Source organism: Natrix helvetica, assembly GCF_964273705.1.
Source record: "Natrix helvetica genome assembly, chromosome: 1".
Classification (NCBI taxonomy): Eukaryota; Metazoa; Chordata; class Lepidosauria; order Squamata; family Natricidae; genus Natrix; species Natrix helvetica.
This window is the reverse complement of record NC_138548.1, coordinates 41,138,136-41,155,769: the sequence shown is the minus strand read 5'-3', so window position 1 is coordinate 41,155,769 and position 17,634 is coordinate 41,138,136. Positions and strand designations below refer to the sequence as shown.

The following is a 17,634-nucleotide window of genomic DNA, read 5'->3' as shown; positions in this document are numbered from 1 at the left end:
AGAAAAGGGAGGGAGGAATGGAAAGAAAGAAAGAAAAGAAAAGGGAGAGAGGAATGGAAAGGGAAGAAAAGAGAAGGAGGGATGGAAAGAAAGAAAGAAAGAAAAAACTGGGTGGGCGGGTGGGGGGAGCAGAATGTAAAAAAAGTAAACTTAATAAAGTGAAACTCATGTAAACCACGAACTGTTGCTGGAGGCAGGCAGGGAGGTCGTTTTATCCTGGAAAATCCCAGCCTGGCAGATCTTCTCCCAAACCAAGATTGGCAGATTAATCACTATGCTTTAATTATGTTCAATTTATAATAATGAAAATACATCCTGCGTATCAGATATTTACATTACAATTCATAACACTAGCAAAATTACAGTTATGAAGTAGCAACGAAAATAATTTTATAGTTGGGGGTCACCACAACAATGAAGAACTGTATTAAAGGGTCGCGGCATTGGGAAGGTTGAGAACCACTGATCTAGAGAATGCTGTAAATGATGTCATGTAAAATCATTATTTTAGGGCAACCTTTTCTACACTTGGCATATTCTAAGTTTAGTAATGGCCATGCTATTTGAGCAGTTGAAAGTGATGTATGTGGAATATATCGGGGTTGGGAAATTACTGGTTTAGTGCCCTAATTCCTATTAAATGATCAAAGCGTTTTCAATGAAAGAGCATAGAAGACAGGAATTAATTTTAGCTGTCATAAAGGTAGATCTGTGATTAGTAGCTGAAAAATCTGACAAGAGTATTATATTTGTATAATATATATTTGTGTCTATAATGTGTTGCAATCTGTGCACTGTAAAGCGGCGAAACCAACCTTTTGGTAGCAAAGAAATGCACTTATTTTTTTAAATAGGTCACTAGGACAATAGCAGGTATAACAAAGAGGAGAGAGTTGGCCACAAACATGAGCATAAATTTTCCTTCTTTTTTCAGAATGTGTTTCAAAGCTGTAGAAATCTTTCTATGTTTCACTACTCCAAGCTTATTTTATGGCATACATTATTGTTTGTTTTTAGCTTCAGAATTATAGGAATTATTGCTACAGTTGTTTGGCAAATGCAATATTGTAATTCAGTGACCCAATTGGTACCATTTCCAGGCTTGCATTAAAGATGTTTAGGTGCCACATGCAAGCCTTGTGCTGTAAACTACTCATGCTTGCACTAAAAAATGTTCAGGAATATCACAATTTAAGAAGGAAGAAAAGCCCAGACCCAATCCTGTACACATTTGTGATGTGGTCCTGCTGACTTTATAAGTTGCCATCAAGATGTTATATGCAGCTGCTCTTGGCCACCAGAAGATTCCACATCCCTGATTAAAATTGTTGTCTATGCCGATTCTGCTAGAATAGTTCTGAACTATCATTAGTCAAACAGTCCTACTCACATTATAGGCAACATTTACTGAAATTGGAATGGACACTTTGTGTTGTAGCATTGAAAGACAAATCTAGTCTTTGGTTTTCTGAGAAGAGAAGAGCAAATGTGAGGTAGTTTCTTGTCGTTTTAATGTGACAGCTGAATACAGTACTGTTAACTCCTGTTTTATGAGAGTCTTGCATAGGAAAATGAAGAATACTTTACAAATTAAAATATTGCCGTAGCCTTGAATTTAGAAATGGTTTCCAAAATGTAGATTAAAATTACATGTTATTTATACAGCAATAAAAAGCTAAACAGAAGCAAGAAGAAATCCTAATAAAATGAAAGTACAGGTAGTTCACTTGGGAAAAATATATTTATGCAGAAGGGAGAATTGTTGGTTGAATGCCAAAATAGGTAATTATTACTCAAAAGAATTATTTCTTTTAAAAAATCTACTCGAAATGCAATAATCAAAATGGATATTTCTTCACACATTAAGGTCATAAAGCTCAAGAGGTCTGGAAGATAATTCAATATGGAATGAAACATGCTTTAAATATTCACTTTTCTTTCTTGCCGTTTTTTTTTTAAAGCATTACTAAGCCTTATATTATACAATAATACAATAATACAATAATATTGACAAGGGATGCGGTGGCTCAGTGGCTAAGACGCTGAGTTTGTCGATCAGAAAGGTGGGCAGTTCGGCGGTTCAAATCCCTAGCACCGCGTAACAGAGTGAGCGCCCGTTACTTGTCCCAGCTTCTGCCAACCTTGCAGTTTGAAAGCATGTAAAAATGCAAATAGAAAAAATAGGAACCACCTTTGGTGGGAAGATATCAGCATTCCGTGCGCCTTCAGCATTGAGTCATGCCAGCCACATGACTACAGAAACATCTTTGGACATTGCTGGCTCTTCGGCTTTGAAATGGAATTGAGCATTCACTCTCTAGAGTCAGGAATGACTAACACACATATGTGAGGAGAACCTTTATCTTTACCTTGCAAAATATACTGAGCATATGATAATTTTTTTTATGATGCTTACTGGAAATTGCTAATTTCTTTTTTAGATGAATAGCAGGCTTAACTACGAGAATATGCTGACTAAAGCCTGATACTGATTTCAGTTTAATCTTAAAAATATTTATAAAATATAATTCTGCACACGTATTAATACCACTTTTGAAGATTGGGATTTTTGGTATAAGTTTTTAATATACTAGATTTTGCCCAATTCATTATAATAAGGACAGATTTCTGAAATAAGTTAAAAACTCTTAATTTTTTCTTAACAATTATTTGTATTGGGTGCTAATTACTGATTATTGGCTTGGTTGTAATAATGGTTTTAAAGGGCTAAATTAATGTAAGTCTACTTTTATATGAAACACTGAAGTTAAGTTACTTTGAAAAAAAGATAGAGGGTGACAATGGTATAACATAACATCTAATACCCGAAAATACTTATTCAAAATACAATGAAAGGGTCAAGCGCCAGGGAAATTAGGAGATTCAGACACTTCAAATGAATATAAAGATTTATTGTAGATTTAAGCTCTCTACACGAACCTGACCAACTAATAGTCCAAGGAAATGAGCAGGAGACAAGAGTGGCATTCAAGGTAGAATGGACTTAGATCTCTTGTGGGTGCGCAGGGGTTCATGACTTATGACATGTTTGAACTCAGGCTCAGCCTGGTCATCTCCTACAGAAAGAATGCTTAATCAAAAGATAATTATAAAGGCCAGGTCAAAGTCTGTTTATTAGACTAATTATGAAAAAAATACTTATTCTAAACTAGAGAGAGAAGGAGTTGCAATTAATCTATTACAGTGGTTATTCCTCAATATTTCTATTAACCTGCCTGCTAATATGTTTGTGTTCTAAAATTGTAACTTTAAAAAGAGAAGTAGCATATACTTTGTTACCTGGAAACAATTTTAATCTGGTAACAGGAAGAACAAACTATTACATAAATTGGAAACCATGCAGATTGTATCTAATACAATAGAATAAAATTTTACATATAGATGAGATGATCCCTGTTGGATCAGATCAGAAATATACATATCTAATATCTTGCTTCTATGCTGTTTTTAGATACTTGTGGTAAAACCCAGAGACTCCAAGAAAACTGGTTCTATCTTTAGAAAATACGTTGAATCTAGATTATTGGGGGAGAAATTAGGAACATTATACAAATCTTTCCTCTCTATACTATTTTGATGTGGATAATTTAGCCAGTATATATGAAGTATCTGAAAAACAATTTGTTCAAAAGAACAACGTTCAAAACTTTTGAATGAACAGTCCCTTATGATTAATCAAATTAATCATTGAATTTCAATAAGGGTTACTGGCTTATGAAAATATCCTTGATTAAGGCTGGGAAAGAAGTCTTCATGTTTGGTGTTACACCTGAGCAATATTGTTACACCTGAGATATGATTGGACTGCTCAGTTTGTTCTCACAGGTAACTGTGTAATGAAATGCTAGTTTATAGGAAGGTCCACTGCAATTATCACTGATGCTACTCTGCTTTGGCACTGTGACCATTACAGGAGCAACATATTTGAGAGATGGGGTTCTTTTGAAATCTATACTATATAACAAGTTTGATGGCAATGGATTTAATCTCATTTTAGAAAAATTAATTCTATATTCACTTAAATGTAAACTGCTAAGATATATGGGAAACAGAAAAAGGTAATTTATTGTAATGGTTAGGGGTAATGTTGAATTTTGGCCTTTGCCGCTTGTAACATGCCAATATCATACATACAAATAATTGAGATAAGCAACAATGATTTTTTTTGAGTCATCTGTTTAAACCACCTGCCTGCATAAGAACCATATAGAACTTCTTTGCCTTTGAAAATAGGATTTCAACTAAGATTTAATTGTACTTAGTCAAGCTTTTCTTTTTGGAGAGATTATGTGGTTTCAAAAAGAATAACAGAATTAGAAACACAATTTGGAAACATTTAAAAGAACTCTTAAAAATGTCACCTAAATTGAGTTGTGTAATGTTACTGTTGACAGCTGTACTCCTGAATGGAGCTTCATGTAAGATTTGAGATGAGATTTTTTGATTAAAAGCCTTGAATAAGAATGCTGAAGTAAAGCCATCATTACATCTTTTGCTTTACTAAAACACAATATGACTGAAAATAATGCCCATAAATTGTAGCTATAATTCTTCCACTTGAGTTATCGTATAATGTTGAATCCCCCCTTTTCCCCTCTCATATTCAGTTTAATTACTGCAAAGTATGTAGATTTTACTGGACATTATTATGTACACAGATGCATTATTTTTTATTTACTACACATTGCTATTTTTTTAATAAAATGCTAAGATATATACTGTTCCCAGTGTAGCATTCCTAAGTCTAAAATAAGGCATCCAACTACAGACTAAATATGGTGGAGGGAGATGCCAGCTGTTTGTTACAGGCAAGAGGGAAGACCCAAGTTATTTCCCAACAAGCCCTATGTTGGTGTGACAGTGATAAAATCACTTGAGAGATTCTGATGATGCTAGAAACTGTGTCTCTGATGGCTTTCATTTTGACTGCTATTATTGGCCCAAGCAACTGTCAGTAAAGAAAGCAAACAAGGCAATACATTCCAGTTCCTGAATGACAATTCTTCGTTTCAGGTCCTGTCCTACCACCAGGTCACCCCTCTGTTGCCACTGGAATACCCACATCATCTGGTGGACCACCCCCTCCTCCTCCCCCTCCCCCTCCACCTACGGGAACCGCACCGCCTCCTCCTCCCCCATTACCAGCAGGTGGTGGAGGATCTAGCATTGATGATGGATCAATGTCAGGACTAGCAGCGGCTCTGGCTGGTGCCAAACTAAGAAGAGTGCAACGGGTAAGGATCTTGGCTGTGATAGAAGCATTATAAGCTTAAAATTGGGATCTTGAAATTCTAATATTTAAAGAAGTACGAATGGATGTCTTTGGTGTTTAGAGTTTTCTGAACAGTTAAATTATTAATGCTTATGGACTCTACGTTGTTGGTTTCTGTCCTAAAAGCCCGAGGATGGATCTGGAGGTTCTAGTCCCAGTGGTGCTGCCAAGAGTGATGCCAATCGAACAAGTAGTGGAGGAGGTGGTCTTATGGAGGAAATGAATAAACTATTGGCAAAAAGGTTAGTGATGGTGATCGTGACAAGCAGTATCTCTTTTTTCTTGCCCACAGTTTCAAAAAGTCTAGAAGGATTTGGTCCACTGCAGGCTAAATCGCCCAGAGAAATTATGCTTGATATAAAATTAACCAAAATTTCAAAGCAAAGGACCATATCTCTAATCATGACCACTAGTGTTAGTTCAGGTAGAAGATGGAGATTTTATTTGAGCTATTTGCTAGTCAATGTGAGTTCTTCATTATATATGTCCAGTGGCATACAACTCAATCTTTAACCGCCTGTTCTGACGGCCCCATTGCCACTCTCATGCCATGCTGCTAGACACAAAACAGTTGATTGACACATAGATGTTGAGGCTCAGTTCTGCTCTCCACTAACTCACAAAAGTATTTTTTTTAAACCAATTGGCTCTCATAAGCCAGTGTGAGCCAGCTCCAATACACTTCTGAATACACCCCTTCACTATTTGTACAGGTAATTCCAACGATGTTGGGAGGAATTAACATATTTGAATTTGTAAGTTGTAAATACATTTCCAAGGAATTGATTTATAGCCTTTTTCACTCTGTCCTAAGGAGAAAAGCAGCATCTCAGTCAGATAAGCCAGTGGACAAAAAAGAAGAGGAAAGCCAAAATGTAAGTGGAATTCTTCTGACTCTGTGGCATTTGAATCACGGAAGTCATTTTTATGTCTATCAGAACATGTGAAGAGTAGCCTTTATCTGCTTTTATACATAATTTAATATTGAAACATTTGATCTGCCTCATCAGGAATTGAAAAATGCTTTAGACATCTGTCAGTCCCACTGTTGTCTTTCATGGGGAAACAGTGAGTATCTCTAGGAGCCCAAGTCCTAGGCTCATCACTACTGTTGGATGAACAGATGGAAGCCATAGCAAGGAGGTTCTCTGCCGGGTTCTACTGGTGTATCTGTTGTTACCTTACCTGGAGAGTGAGGACTTCTCAACAAAAACACCCTCATCATTATTCATTCTGTAGATCAGGGATTGGCAACCTTAAACACTCAAAAGAGCCACAAAGGTCTTAACCGGAAGCTCCCCATTCAATTCTGAAGCCGAGCGGAAGCCCGGTTCCCCCACCACAGAGTCTCCTCCTAGCGTGGTGTCCTTTTTCCTCTACCTGTCCTAACCGAAAGCCCTATCAATTGTGGAGCTGACCGGTGACAGAGAGCCGCAGCAGAGTAATGAAAGAGCCACATGCAGCTCCAGAGCCACAGGTTGCTGACCCCTGCTGTACATTAATAATCAATTAATTAATTAATCAACATAGGGCTTCTGTTGCAGATATTCAGAACTCACAATTCTTATATTATGCTTATATTATCACTGTCTGATTTCAGGACAGTGTTAATCACCAAAAATATATGGCAGTGCATCTACATTGCAGACTCTGCACTGTTCCCTCTGAGTTTCCAGAGCAGTTTAAAGTGCTAGTTTGTATGACTTATCACAAAATACTTACCATTGAATCAAACTGTCCATTATGTTTACTCCAAAGAAAACTTCAGGCAATTTGTAATTTTCATGAGAGCGAAGGGGGCCAAGACAAGAAAGCTAGTTTCTCCAGGATATTATGAACTAGTCTGTTCCTAGAAACCAGACTAGACACATTGCTGATCTTTTGATAAGTAGTAAAGATGGAGCTAGAAAGCTTTGATGATTGATACTGTCTCCTATCATGATATCTTTTCATTACTCATGGAGAGTCTAATTGCTTAAATGTTGGCTTATTGTGGACATTTCATTTGTTATATTATTAACCACTGGGGTGAGGGGAAGGAGGGAGGGAGGGAGGGAGGGAGGAAGGAAGGAAGGAAGGAAGGAAGGAAGGAAGGAAGGAAGGAAGGAAGGAAGGAAGGAAGGTCACAATTGTGAATCATCTCTGGTGAGAGCAGGATGAGAGTAGTGCAACCTTTGTTGCTCTCCTTGACTTCTCAGCAGCCTTCAATACTATCAACCCTACTAGATTTTTGGACCAGCAATGGGGTCTGTGACTGGGAAGCACAGTCTTGTGCTGGTTGGGCTCCTTTCTCCAAGGCCAGTCATAATCGGTATTAATAGGAATGAGAGAGCCAGCCCATGGCTGCTCTTTTGTGGCATGCCGTAGGGCTCGATATTCTCTCCACTCCTTTTTAACATCTATGTGAAGCTGCTGGGTGAGATCATCTGTCATCATGGGTTGAGATATAATCATATGCTGATGATACTGAACTTTATATCTCCACCCCTAGTGATCCAAGTGATGCTGTTACTGCCCTCTCACAGGTCTGGATGGGGGATAACAGATTTTGGCTGAACCCTGGGAAAGTGGAGCTTCAAGGTCCAGGACTTCAACATCTTTAGTTCTGGATGCAGATGCACTGCCCCAGGCAGACCCAGACTGCAACCTGAGGGTTCTCCTGGACTTGTCACTTCTGCTTAAAGAGCAGGTGGCAACCCCAGCTGGGAGAGCTTTGGCATAACTTTGGGTTATGTGCCAGTTGCAGCCTTTCCTGTATCACAAGACCCCATGCTCAGTCATTCAAGACCTGGTTATCTCATGTCTAAACTACTGCAATGCACTGCACATGGGGCTACCTTGAAGAGCATTTGGAAGCTACAATTTGTGCAGAGTGCAGCAGCACATTCAGGTTTTGGGCCCATGTTACACTGCTGTTCTGTGAGCTGCACTGGCTTCCAGTTTGCTTCCGGTTGCTATTCAAGGTGTTGATTATCCCCTTTAAGACCCTACATGGCATGGATCCAGGCTACTTGAAAAACAGCCTGACCCCAATAGAACTGATCCATCCCATCTGTGCTGTCACAGGTTAAGTAATAAAATGCTTATTAATAAGGGGTCTTTTGGGAGGCAGGAAAAGAGCCCTTCTCTACTGTGGCTCTGGCCCAGTGGTGGGGATTCAAATAATTTAACGACCTCTGCCCTAATGATTTCTTCCAACAACAAGTTCACCAAACTGCTCAGAAAGTTAACAACCGGTTCTCCCTAAGTGGTGCGAACTGGCTGAATCCCACCACTGCTCTGGCCCTTTGGAACTTCTTGTCCCTTGAAGTGAGATTGGCTCCCACTTTCCTGATGTTTTGTAAGTGTGTGTCTGTGTGTGTAGTTTTATTGCTTTTAATGTAAGTCACCAACTATCACCTCACGGCAAGTTGAGAGGCAAACAAATTTAATATGGAGGGAGGGAGGAAGGGAGGAAGGAAGGAAGGAAGGAAGGAAGGAAGGAAGGAAGGAAGGAAGGAAGGAAGGAAGGAAGGAAGGAAGAATACTGTGAGCACCAGTATTAGATTTTTGCCAACTTCAGTAAATTATGATTACGGGTTGCTAGGTATAGAACAGCTGACAATAAAGGACTGGATGAATAAATAGCTTTTCCTGGCTAAAGACAACCTCCTTTGCCACATAATGGGATTCTGTTTCTATTGTAGAGCTAGGAATATTATAAACCATACGTACTTCAAACCACAGTCACAATATTAAGATAACTTTTTGCTTGCTTTTAGGAAGACGCTAGTACTTCTCCTACACCTGTTACACGAGGCCCTGTCCAACAGCAGAATTCCTCAGGTATTCAACTCTTGTACTTGTAATCTTCCTTTGACAATATTTGTATTTGTGGTGAAATCTAAATTGTGCAAAATGTATGTGAAGGAGATTAAGAAATATTTTAAAAGATCCCCACTCAATAATTGAAAGAGTGTCTGACTCAGTAATTTGGTGCTTATACAGCATGTAGATAACTTGCTAAGCAGTAATGTAGTTGATTTGATTTTTACCTTAAAATATTGTGAGAATCAGTATTTGTGGTCGGCCTGTCGTGGATTATTCAAGCAAGTTTAAAATAGGTTTATAACTAAATTTGAGTTGTTAGCCTAGCAACAGTAATTCGTGTCTGGTCTGGAAATTAACACATCTTAAGACAAAAACTAAATTTACAACCCATATGTCAACATAATATTTTTGAGCACGCCTAAATACCATTGCTTTCTAATCGAATATGCAAAACCACACAAGATTATATCTTAAACGCAGTGGATTACTTTCTTGCAGTGATATTGATTTAGCAAATTTGTTGCTGAGAAATCGTCAGAATATTATTCTGCATTTGAAGGTCTGCTTGATTTTTTAAAAAGATATATTGAATGAGACCAGTCACAGGTAATGAAGGTTTTAAATTTTCCAAACAGTTTGGATTCAAGATGTGTTTCTCTACAGAACCTGCACACATGAGCAGGAATAAGGAGAATCCACTTTCTTACAACCAACAGTGACAATGTGGGAATTGCTATCCATGGTTGTGTCCCATATCACTCTAGATATGTGGAGAAGGAACCAGCCAAATAAAAGAATAGGACTATGAAAAAACAAAACAATATCAGAGGCCAGGTAAAAGAGAAATACCACTCTCATGGCTCTTTCCATTTGATGCTATCTTTCCCACAGAATTGCTGGACTAATGAGTTATAGAGAATCTACATAGATTTGGATATATACAAAGGATGGTGAAATTAAGGAATATAACATGAATGATAAGCTATATTATTTTTATTTATTCTTCAGTTAGCAATGTTACTCTTTGCTAAAAGTTCCAGAATTCATTTCCTCAGTATTAGCTGAAAGGATCTTTCTTTAGTGTTCTAGGTTTTTAATAGAATTCCTGATTTAGCAGATTTATATCTGTTGTTGACCTGGATCTGTTTGCTCGGGTTTATTCCACCTGTACACCTGCTGCTATTAGAAACATATTAGGTAACTTAGTATGTTTCTTATAAAAAAATTATCTCCTCTCCCCATACGTCTGCTTAAACTCTTCTTCCACAATCTAATTCCTACAGCTTTCTGTTTGTTTGTCTGTTCTTTGCCTAGATGCTGGCAAGAAACTTTGGGAGAGAAGCAACTCCATGGAAAAACCGGTCACTTCGTTACTCTCTAGGTTAGTTGCAGAGCATCATGTATGGATCACCTGCATGTATTGGACCTGTGCATGATGCTTCTGGATGTGATCATGTTGTATCCTCTCATTCCATTGCATAGAAACCCATCAGTGGGGAGAAGTCCTGAATCTAAAGGTCCTGTTCAGTTTCAGCCGTCTTTTAGGTACTGAAAAACTGCCCTGACTTCTCTGTAGTGTTTTGGTTTATCCTTTGCAGAAAACATGTAACTTTTCATGCAACAACTAACAAGCTATACGTCTGGATGTGACTCACCATCTCTTTTTGTTTGCTTGTTTGCTTGCTTTCTGCTGCTTATATGTCAGTGATGCTTACATTAGGATTACATAATTGAAATCAGGTAATTAAAATCCATTGTGGGTCGCTTTTACATGGAAATACCACGAAGATGAGAATGAATTCAACAGAAGCAGTGAGCAAAAACCACTGTTCTTTGTTGGAAAAATAATGTCTAGTTTGATGTGTAGTTTGAAAAAAATTCATTGCTGTTAGTATATTTTGTGACCGTTTTGTTAAAAAAAAACATTGTTCTAAAATTAAATTAAATATGTTACACAAAGGAATCTAACAGGAGGACCTATGAGATGTAGAAATTACATAAAGAAAATACATTATGGAAAGATACAGCGTACCTACAGATCATTCCACCACAGATACAGTATATGGGGATGTCACTTTAACATTAGAGAATGTCAGCATACTAAACATTATTTGATGTTGAATTATGCTTTTAATTTTTTTCTCCAATATTTTATGCAGTGGCTTTGGAAGGCCAAATTAAAATCAGAATGCCAATAATGATTGCTTTGGTTTAACATCCCATGCACCCCTTCCAAAATGCAGCACTCACAGTGAAAATTATACCCTGAAGCATCAGATTTGCACTAGATGAGAGGCATTTAGTTGTCAACAGCTGTTTCTCTTACCTGCCTAATAACAATATAATAAAAGAGATGATTAAAATTTCCACATCATGTATTTCCCTGCCTGATCACATACTCACAGTGACTATTCTGTAAAAACTTTAAACATGAGTTGAGAAGCATCAAACTATATGCTTCATATTACAGTAGTATATTCAATAAATGTAATAAGTAAAAATATATAATGAAATTTGGTAGGTTCCTTCCCAAAACTAAATTATATATGCATGTACCTCTTAGATTTTAGCCAAATCTGATTATAATTTTAGCACTATAACCATTTGGTTAGTCCAGATGTCGAGTCTGAAATATTTTGCTGGATGTTCTTAGTTCAACCTCTAGGGTTTGCAAAAAATATATATGCAGATACGTACACATATGCTAGAAAAAATACTATAAATTGTACAAAATTGTTTTTATTGACTTTTCTGCAATTGAAAAAAAAACTGCAATGGGTGTTAATGAATATTTTATTTCTGATCTATTGCATAGCCTTTGAATATTGACCAAAAAGATGGGACAGAATTATTTGGGTTTGAAAGACTATAAAAGATAGATATTTGCATATAACCTTTTCTATACTGTCCAAATTGCATTCGCCCTTAAATGCCAATAGTCCATTGATAGTGACATTTCACTTGTAATTTTCCTGTAATTACCATGTAATCATCATTCAGCCTTCCATATTACTTCAGACAAAAAGAGGTCATATAAACTTCTTCTGGTTCCTGATTTATTGCTTGGGTTGACCACATGATGTCCCTATGGCTCAGGCTTTGGAATGAGTTGTGACCAAAATGGCTTGAGTAAAGAGGAGACATTGTGCAGAGATGATAGATTCTTCAGCACATAAATTTGCATATATATTGGTGGTAGTGATACTGTTGCTATCACATGATGGTGATGTCGAAGATGATTAATAGGAAAAATAAGGATAGATTTGCACAATGAACAGAATTTTTTGAAAGGTTACCCAGCTGTTATCCTGGCAATGAAGCCATTGTAAACAGTATCTAGTAAATAATTAACTGCAATAACAGTATATGAAGTAAAGTAGCCATGGAAACTATTTGAATTAGCATTACAGGTATAAAAAAAAATCTTGAGGTACGCAAATATAATTTGGTTTGCTTTCTCCTCTTCCCTGGGGCATTTTCAAAGCTAAAATAATATTTCAGTGATTTACACTGGGCAGGTTTTGAAGCTGCTTGTGTAGCAAAATTGCCTAACCATTAAGTGATATAGAAAACGTAACAGAATGTCAAACAATAAACCTTTGTTGAGCTGCATGGTGAACTTCCACCTCCTTTTAAATACCATTTTATAAGGAATTACTAACATCTCAATACTGTGGAACACAGCATGGAATTGTCTCTTATTTTCTTTTGTTCTGTCTCAAGGATGAAGCCAGCAAACAGCAGTAATGATGTGGCAATGGACACTTTAGATTTTGATCGTATGAAACAAGTGAGTTGGAATGAATAGCTTGATGAATATTGGTAGAAGAAATGTTTATTAATGGTGTTCAAACCAGGAAAAAATGACAATTCTGTTCAGTATTTCTGCTTGCTTAACTGAAAATTCAAGAATGGAGCCTGGAGTTGTACCAAGCTATGTACCTTAGCTAGACTAAGCAATGTTTCTTCAGAGAGCCATTTGGGCAGAATTGGCTATGAAATGTCTGTCTCACAAAGAAATGAATCATTTTCATGACCTGCGAAGGCAATAAAATGAGAAAAGGTGTGGATGTATGAATTATTTTCTGATTCTCTCAACCTAGTTACTAAACAAACCATTCCTAAGTGCTATGGTTCCACAAATAACCTACCTGCTTTATATTTAAGTCAGATCTTTGGTATATCTAACTCAGTACTGATACCAGTTCTCCAGATGTCAGGCAAAGAGAGAGCAGGGGCTGAATCTGAATATTTTCTTGCATGCAAAGTATTTGCTAAGATCTGTGTCCCTCTGACCCTGCATTAAATGTGCAAAAAGAGAAAGCAGTAACATGTGCCAGCATGAAATTCAAGATTGTCTTCTATTTTCTGTGTAGTGAAGGGCATTTCCCACCCCCAACAATAAAATATGTGTTTTCTCTATAAACCAGGTTTGTCTCAGCTGGCCCTTACTTTCAAATCCAAAAAGTCTACATCTGTTTGTAGTGTTTGACATATGCATAGTTATTCATCATGTGGGCATTCCGTGCCAAAATAATTCCATGAGAACTCACTTTTCAGTTTGTTATTATGCAAGTCAAGTAAGCCTAAAGGTTGCTTAACCTCAGTAAATCATCTTTCTCAATAGTGCATTTTAACTCTATTTTTGTAGTGCAAAAGTTCAAATTGCATTTACAGGAATATTTGGGAGAATTTTATTTTTACCATTTTAAGGGACTTGGGCCTTTACAGTGTCGAAGAGCATTGTTCAACTGCCTTCTGTTTTTCTTTCTGTAGGAAATATTGGAGGAAGTTGTAAAAGAATTACACAAAGTAAAAGAAGAGATAATTGATGGTAAGAAGCTAAGAAGGGCTTAATTTTTTTCATTGGCCTGGGCTAAGGGATCAAGATGGACTCCATTTCCTGTCTTATAAATGTTAATTTGGTTAACGGTGTTCATCAACAAGGACAAGCACAACAGTTTAATCCACCACACCCTTTCTCAATAAACTGCATGCAATAAACTGCATTCCAGATGTTGGGACAGTTGTGTCTCTCATCCCCAGTGAGGAGATTATGAAGCTTTAACTTTGGTGCATGTGAGAGATGCAAGACATTGTCCACCCTGTCAGGATTATATCCATTTAACGGCTATGACTGTCTGGCTACCCTCTTTCCATTGTCCACTTTTAGGAAAGTGGTAGATAGGAGAATCTTCGACCTTCAATTTTAGTTTAGCACAAGAAAGAATGTAAGAGTTATCGATTAGTTTATAAGGCTCAGATTCCCTGAGAAGTCAGGTAGAAAACACTTGAAGCAGTGTGGGGTTTTTCCCCCAGCTTGATCTGAAACCTTTTATGATTTACACACCAAGTAAACATGCTCAGTTAACTTTCACAAAACATGGAAACCAGGCTTCCCTCCTAGGCCTGCATTTGTTCTTGCAGCAGCTTTAGGTATATCTTAAACTCACAATCAATATGGGTTGTTGGAGAGGAAAACAGATACCACTCCAAGATAACACAGAATGAAAGATTGCCTTTCAACTTGTCAACTGAACTCAGAATTGGCATAAAGGGAAGTAAAAATACATTTTGCCATATTATAATTCCAATCTGTTTAAGCTCAACTCCTGGGGACTACACGGACATATCTGTGTAATTTTCTGCAGTGACATTACAAACATAGTTTGACTTCCAATGCTTTTTATTTTTTTAGTTTCTTGATGGTCTCCTGTTCAGATAAGCCAGGTGTAGTCAAGCTTAGCTTTTGAAATCAACTAAGGTTAGTTAGGTGCAACCATTAATGCTACAGCTTATACAGAGGCTTTTCAGAAATTGGGGAACTAGAAAAGCATAAACCAGAATAGAATGTTACAGGCTTGAAAAATTAACAGGTGTGGTTTGGATAAAAAGTGATGGAGGCAATTCTTATTTAAAATAAAATAGTGGTCTGGAAGTAAATTTGCTGTCACTATGTTTTGAGATGTCAGAATGCAGGACAGGCTTTCTACTCAACTAGCATATAAAGGTGAAACCTTTCCTAGTGTGGAAGAAGAGTGCCTTGTCTCACATACTACCTGCTCTGCATTGCTATACTAAGGAAACATACCAGACTAAGGAAACATACCCTAAGGAAACATACCAAACCTACACATTGGAGACCAATAAAGTTGATGTGTAATAGACAGCAAGAGAGGAAACTCCAGGCCACTTAGGTGCTTGTGTCTTCTGAATTTTACCAGGAACTAATCTGCTCAACCTAATTTTTTCAGTGCTGCTTCTCTATTTGCTGTTTCCGACAATTCTCATGAATTATTTGATGGACTTTAGATTAGGCATGAGATTGTGGTTATCTTTTCTTTTTTAATAAGACATGGCTTATATCTTATTTGGTTCTTCTTGTTGTTTTTCAGCAATCAGGCAAGAATTGAGTCGAATCAGCACAACATAATGGCCACGAGACCATCTGGAAGTTGCAAGGGACATGACAAAGTGATGGTTCATTTCTAAGTGTTCCAAGATCATGCAGAATGGTGAAAGAGGACACCTGACAGCATCTTTTGTTTTTAAAATCCTTTTTATTAGCAGACTCAGCAGACTTTGAAGCTTGCTACTGCCTTGGATTTGCTTCATATAAAAAAAAGAAAGAAAAAAAAGTCTTAAAATCTTTGAAATGGAAAATATTAAAAATTTATCTGGATTTTTAAAATTCATCTGATAATGCACATCAGATTTGGTCAGCCTTTTTGTATTTTGTATTTGCTTATTTAAATGTATGACATTTTTGTTTTTAGTATATTGTAGGTAAGGAAACATGTGATCCATTTGCTTTTATTAGATGACTTCAAAATAATTTTACTGGTAGTCTGCAGTGTAAATGAAAACCTTTTTGCCAACAGAATCTAATTAATGGCATCAGTAGTTGAGGCCAGAAGATGCCAGCTGTCAGCCAGGAAGTCCCTGGTCTCAAAGCTACCACAATATTAAAGCGGTATATCAGTGCATCACAGCATCTGTGCTCATACTGGTAATAAATTGTTCATTGTCCATGTGGCATTTGTGGCATTGATTGGCTTTTCTTTCAGTTCATTCTTGCAATAGATTTGGGCTCATAATATATACTTTTCTACTTATTAACAACAGGGATGGCCAACTTGGCAATCTTGACCAGCGATGGCATTCCAAAGGAAATGGCTATGACTATGTTTACACATTGAATGAAGCCATGGTTTATTGAATTGTCCAAATTCACACAAGATGTTATACCAAATTAAGGAAATCTTATGGTTTCCATATTGTGTAAACCAGGTCTTTATCTGACCTCTGGTGGTGCTACCAGAAATACAGTTAGAGAAATAGAAAATTCACATTTTCATGTTTACATCTCTTGGCTATTGTATGAAATATATCAATTTACAAAATTGATGGCTGCAAATCACTGGACCTAGACTGGAGAATAGAACAGCTCCAAAGACAAAATGTCTTTCATCATTTTTAAGCATGTCTTCTGTATATAGTGGTTATATTCAGAATTACTAGTATTCTTCCCCCAAAACAAGTTTGCACTGAATAGATCTCCCCATAACACATCATCCAATATTTTGTCATAAATACTGTGTGATAATTAATAGCAAACTATTTTACTTTGCTTAGGCTTAAAATGTATGTTAGCTTGAACAAACCACTAGAGCTATGCGGAACCCACATGAAAAGTTTTGGTAGTATCCTTGAAACTGTTTTCTCTTGAAATTATATGGAGGTTTCTCCTGAACAGGACCCTCAAAAGTCTCCTTAGGCTTTCACTTTATGGGAAAGTCAGAGACCAAGCCTAACATTTGTGTCCTGAATATATGATTTATTTACCTGCCTTGGACTATAAAACATCTCTTGCTGATTAGAAAGAAGTAATAATACTGTGCATCTCATGTTGCTCAATAACTTACAACATGGGGGTGGGGGTGGGGGTGGGGGTACTAGGTAATAATAATAAGTGGAGCACTGGCTAGTTTTTTTAAATAAAGTTTTTTGGTTCCTTTGAAAACTCTGATTTTTTAAAATGTGGAAGCACCTCCAATTTCACACTTCAGGAGCTATGTGACTGCTGGGGTTGTGTTTTTTGTTTGTTTGTTGGTGGGGGGGTGAGTTGTCATATCAAGAGTATATAATATAAATTTCAGAATAATGAACCATACATCTGAGGAAGCAGACTGTAGTCCATTTATTATGTGATAATAAATACATTCATCTTTAAGGTAACACAGATTTTGTTGCTTTTTTGCTGCAATAGAATAACATGCTTAACCCCTCTGGAAACTATTAACATTTGTAGTACCCTAAAAAGAGAATCGGGTACGTACCATAATACAATACAATACAATACAATAGCAGAGTTGGAAGGGACCTTGGAGGTCTTCTAGTCCAACCCCCTGCCTTTCAGACCATTTGTCTGAAATGGTATAGGAAACCCTATACCGTTCCAGACAAATGGCGACCCAACATCTTCTTAAAGACTTCCAGTGTTGGGGCATTCACAACTTCTGGAGGCAAGC

The 17,634-nt window shown here is 37.1% G+C and overlaps 1 protein-coding gene across 8 annotated transcripts in view; it reads left to right on the top strand.

Moving 5' to 3' along the window:
* EVL (Enah/Vasp-like) overlaps positions 1–16,137 on the top strand; it is a 195,030-nt gene extending 178,893 nt beyond the window's left edge. For 5 of the 8 annotated variants that reach the window (XM_081949672.1, XM_081949669.1, XM_081949675.1 and 2 more), the window contains 9 exons: positions 5,035–5,255; positions 5,420–5,535; positions 6,108–6,168; positions 9,055–9,118; positions 10,418–10,484; positions 10,586–10,648; positions 12,827–12,893; positions 13,880–13,937; positions 15,499–16,137. In XM_081949672.1, the coding sequence (XP_081805798.1) occupies positions 5,035–5,255; positions 5,420–5,535; positions 6,108–6,168; positions 9,055–9,118; positions 10,418–10,484; positions 10,586–10,648; positions 12,827–12,893; positions 13,880–13,937; positions 15,499–15,536 (755 nt within the window). In that variant the 3' untranslated portion in view covers positions 15,537–16,137. The remainder of the gene's footprint in view (positions 1–5,034; positions 5,256–5,419; positions 5,536–6,107; positions 6,169–9,054; positions 9,119–10,417; positions 10,485–10,585; positions 10,649–12,826; positions 12,894–13,879; positions 13,938–15,498) is intronic. The other 3 variants (XM_081949673.1, XM_081949676.1, XM_081949670.1) reach the window with 2 other exon arrangements.
* The last annotated feature ends 1,497 nt before the right edge of the window (positions 16,138–17,634 follow it).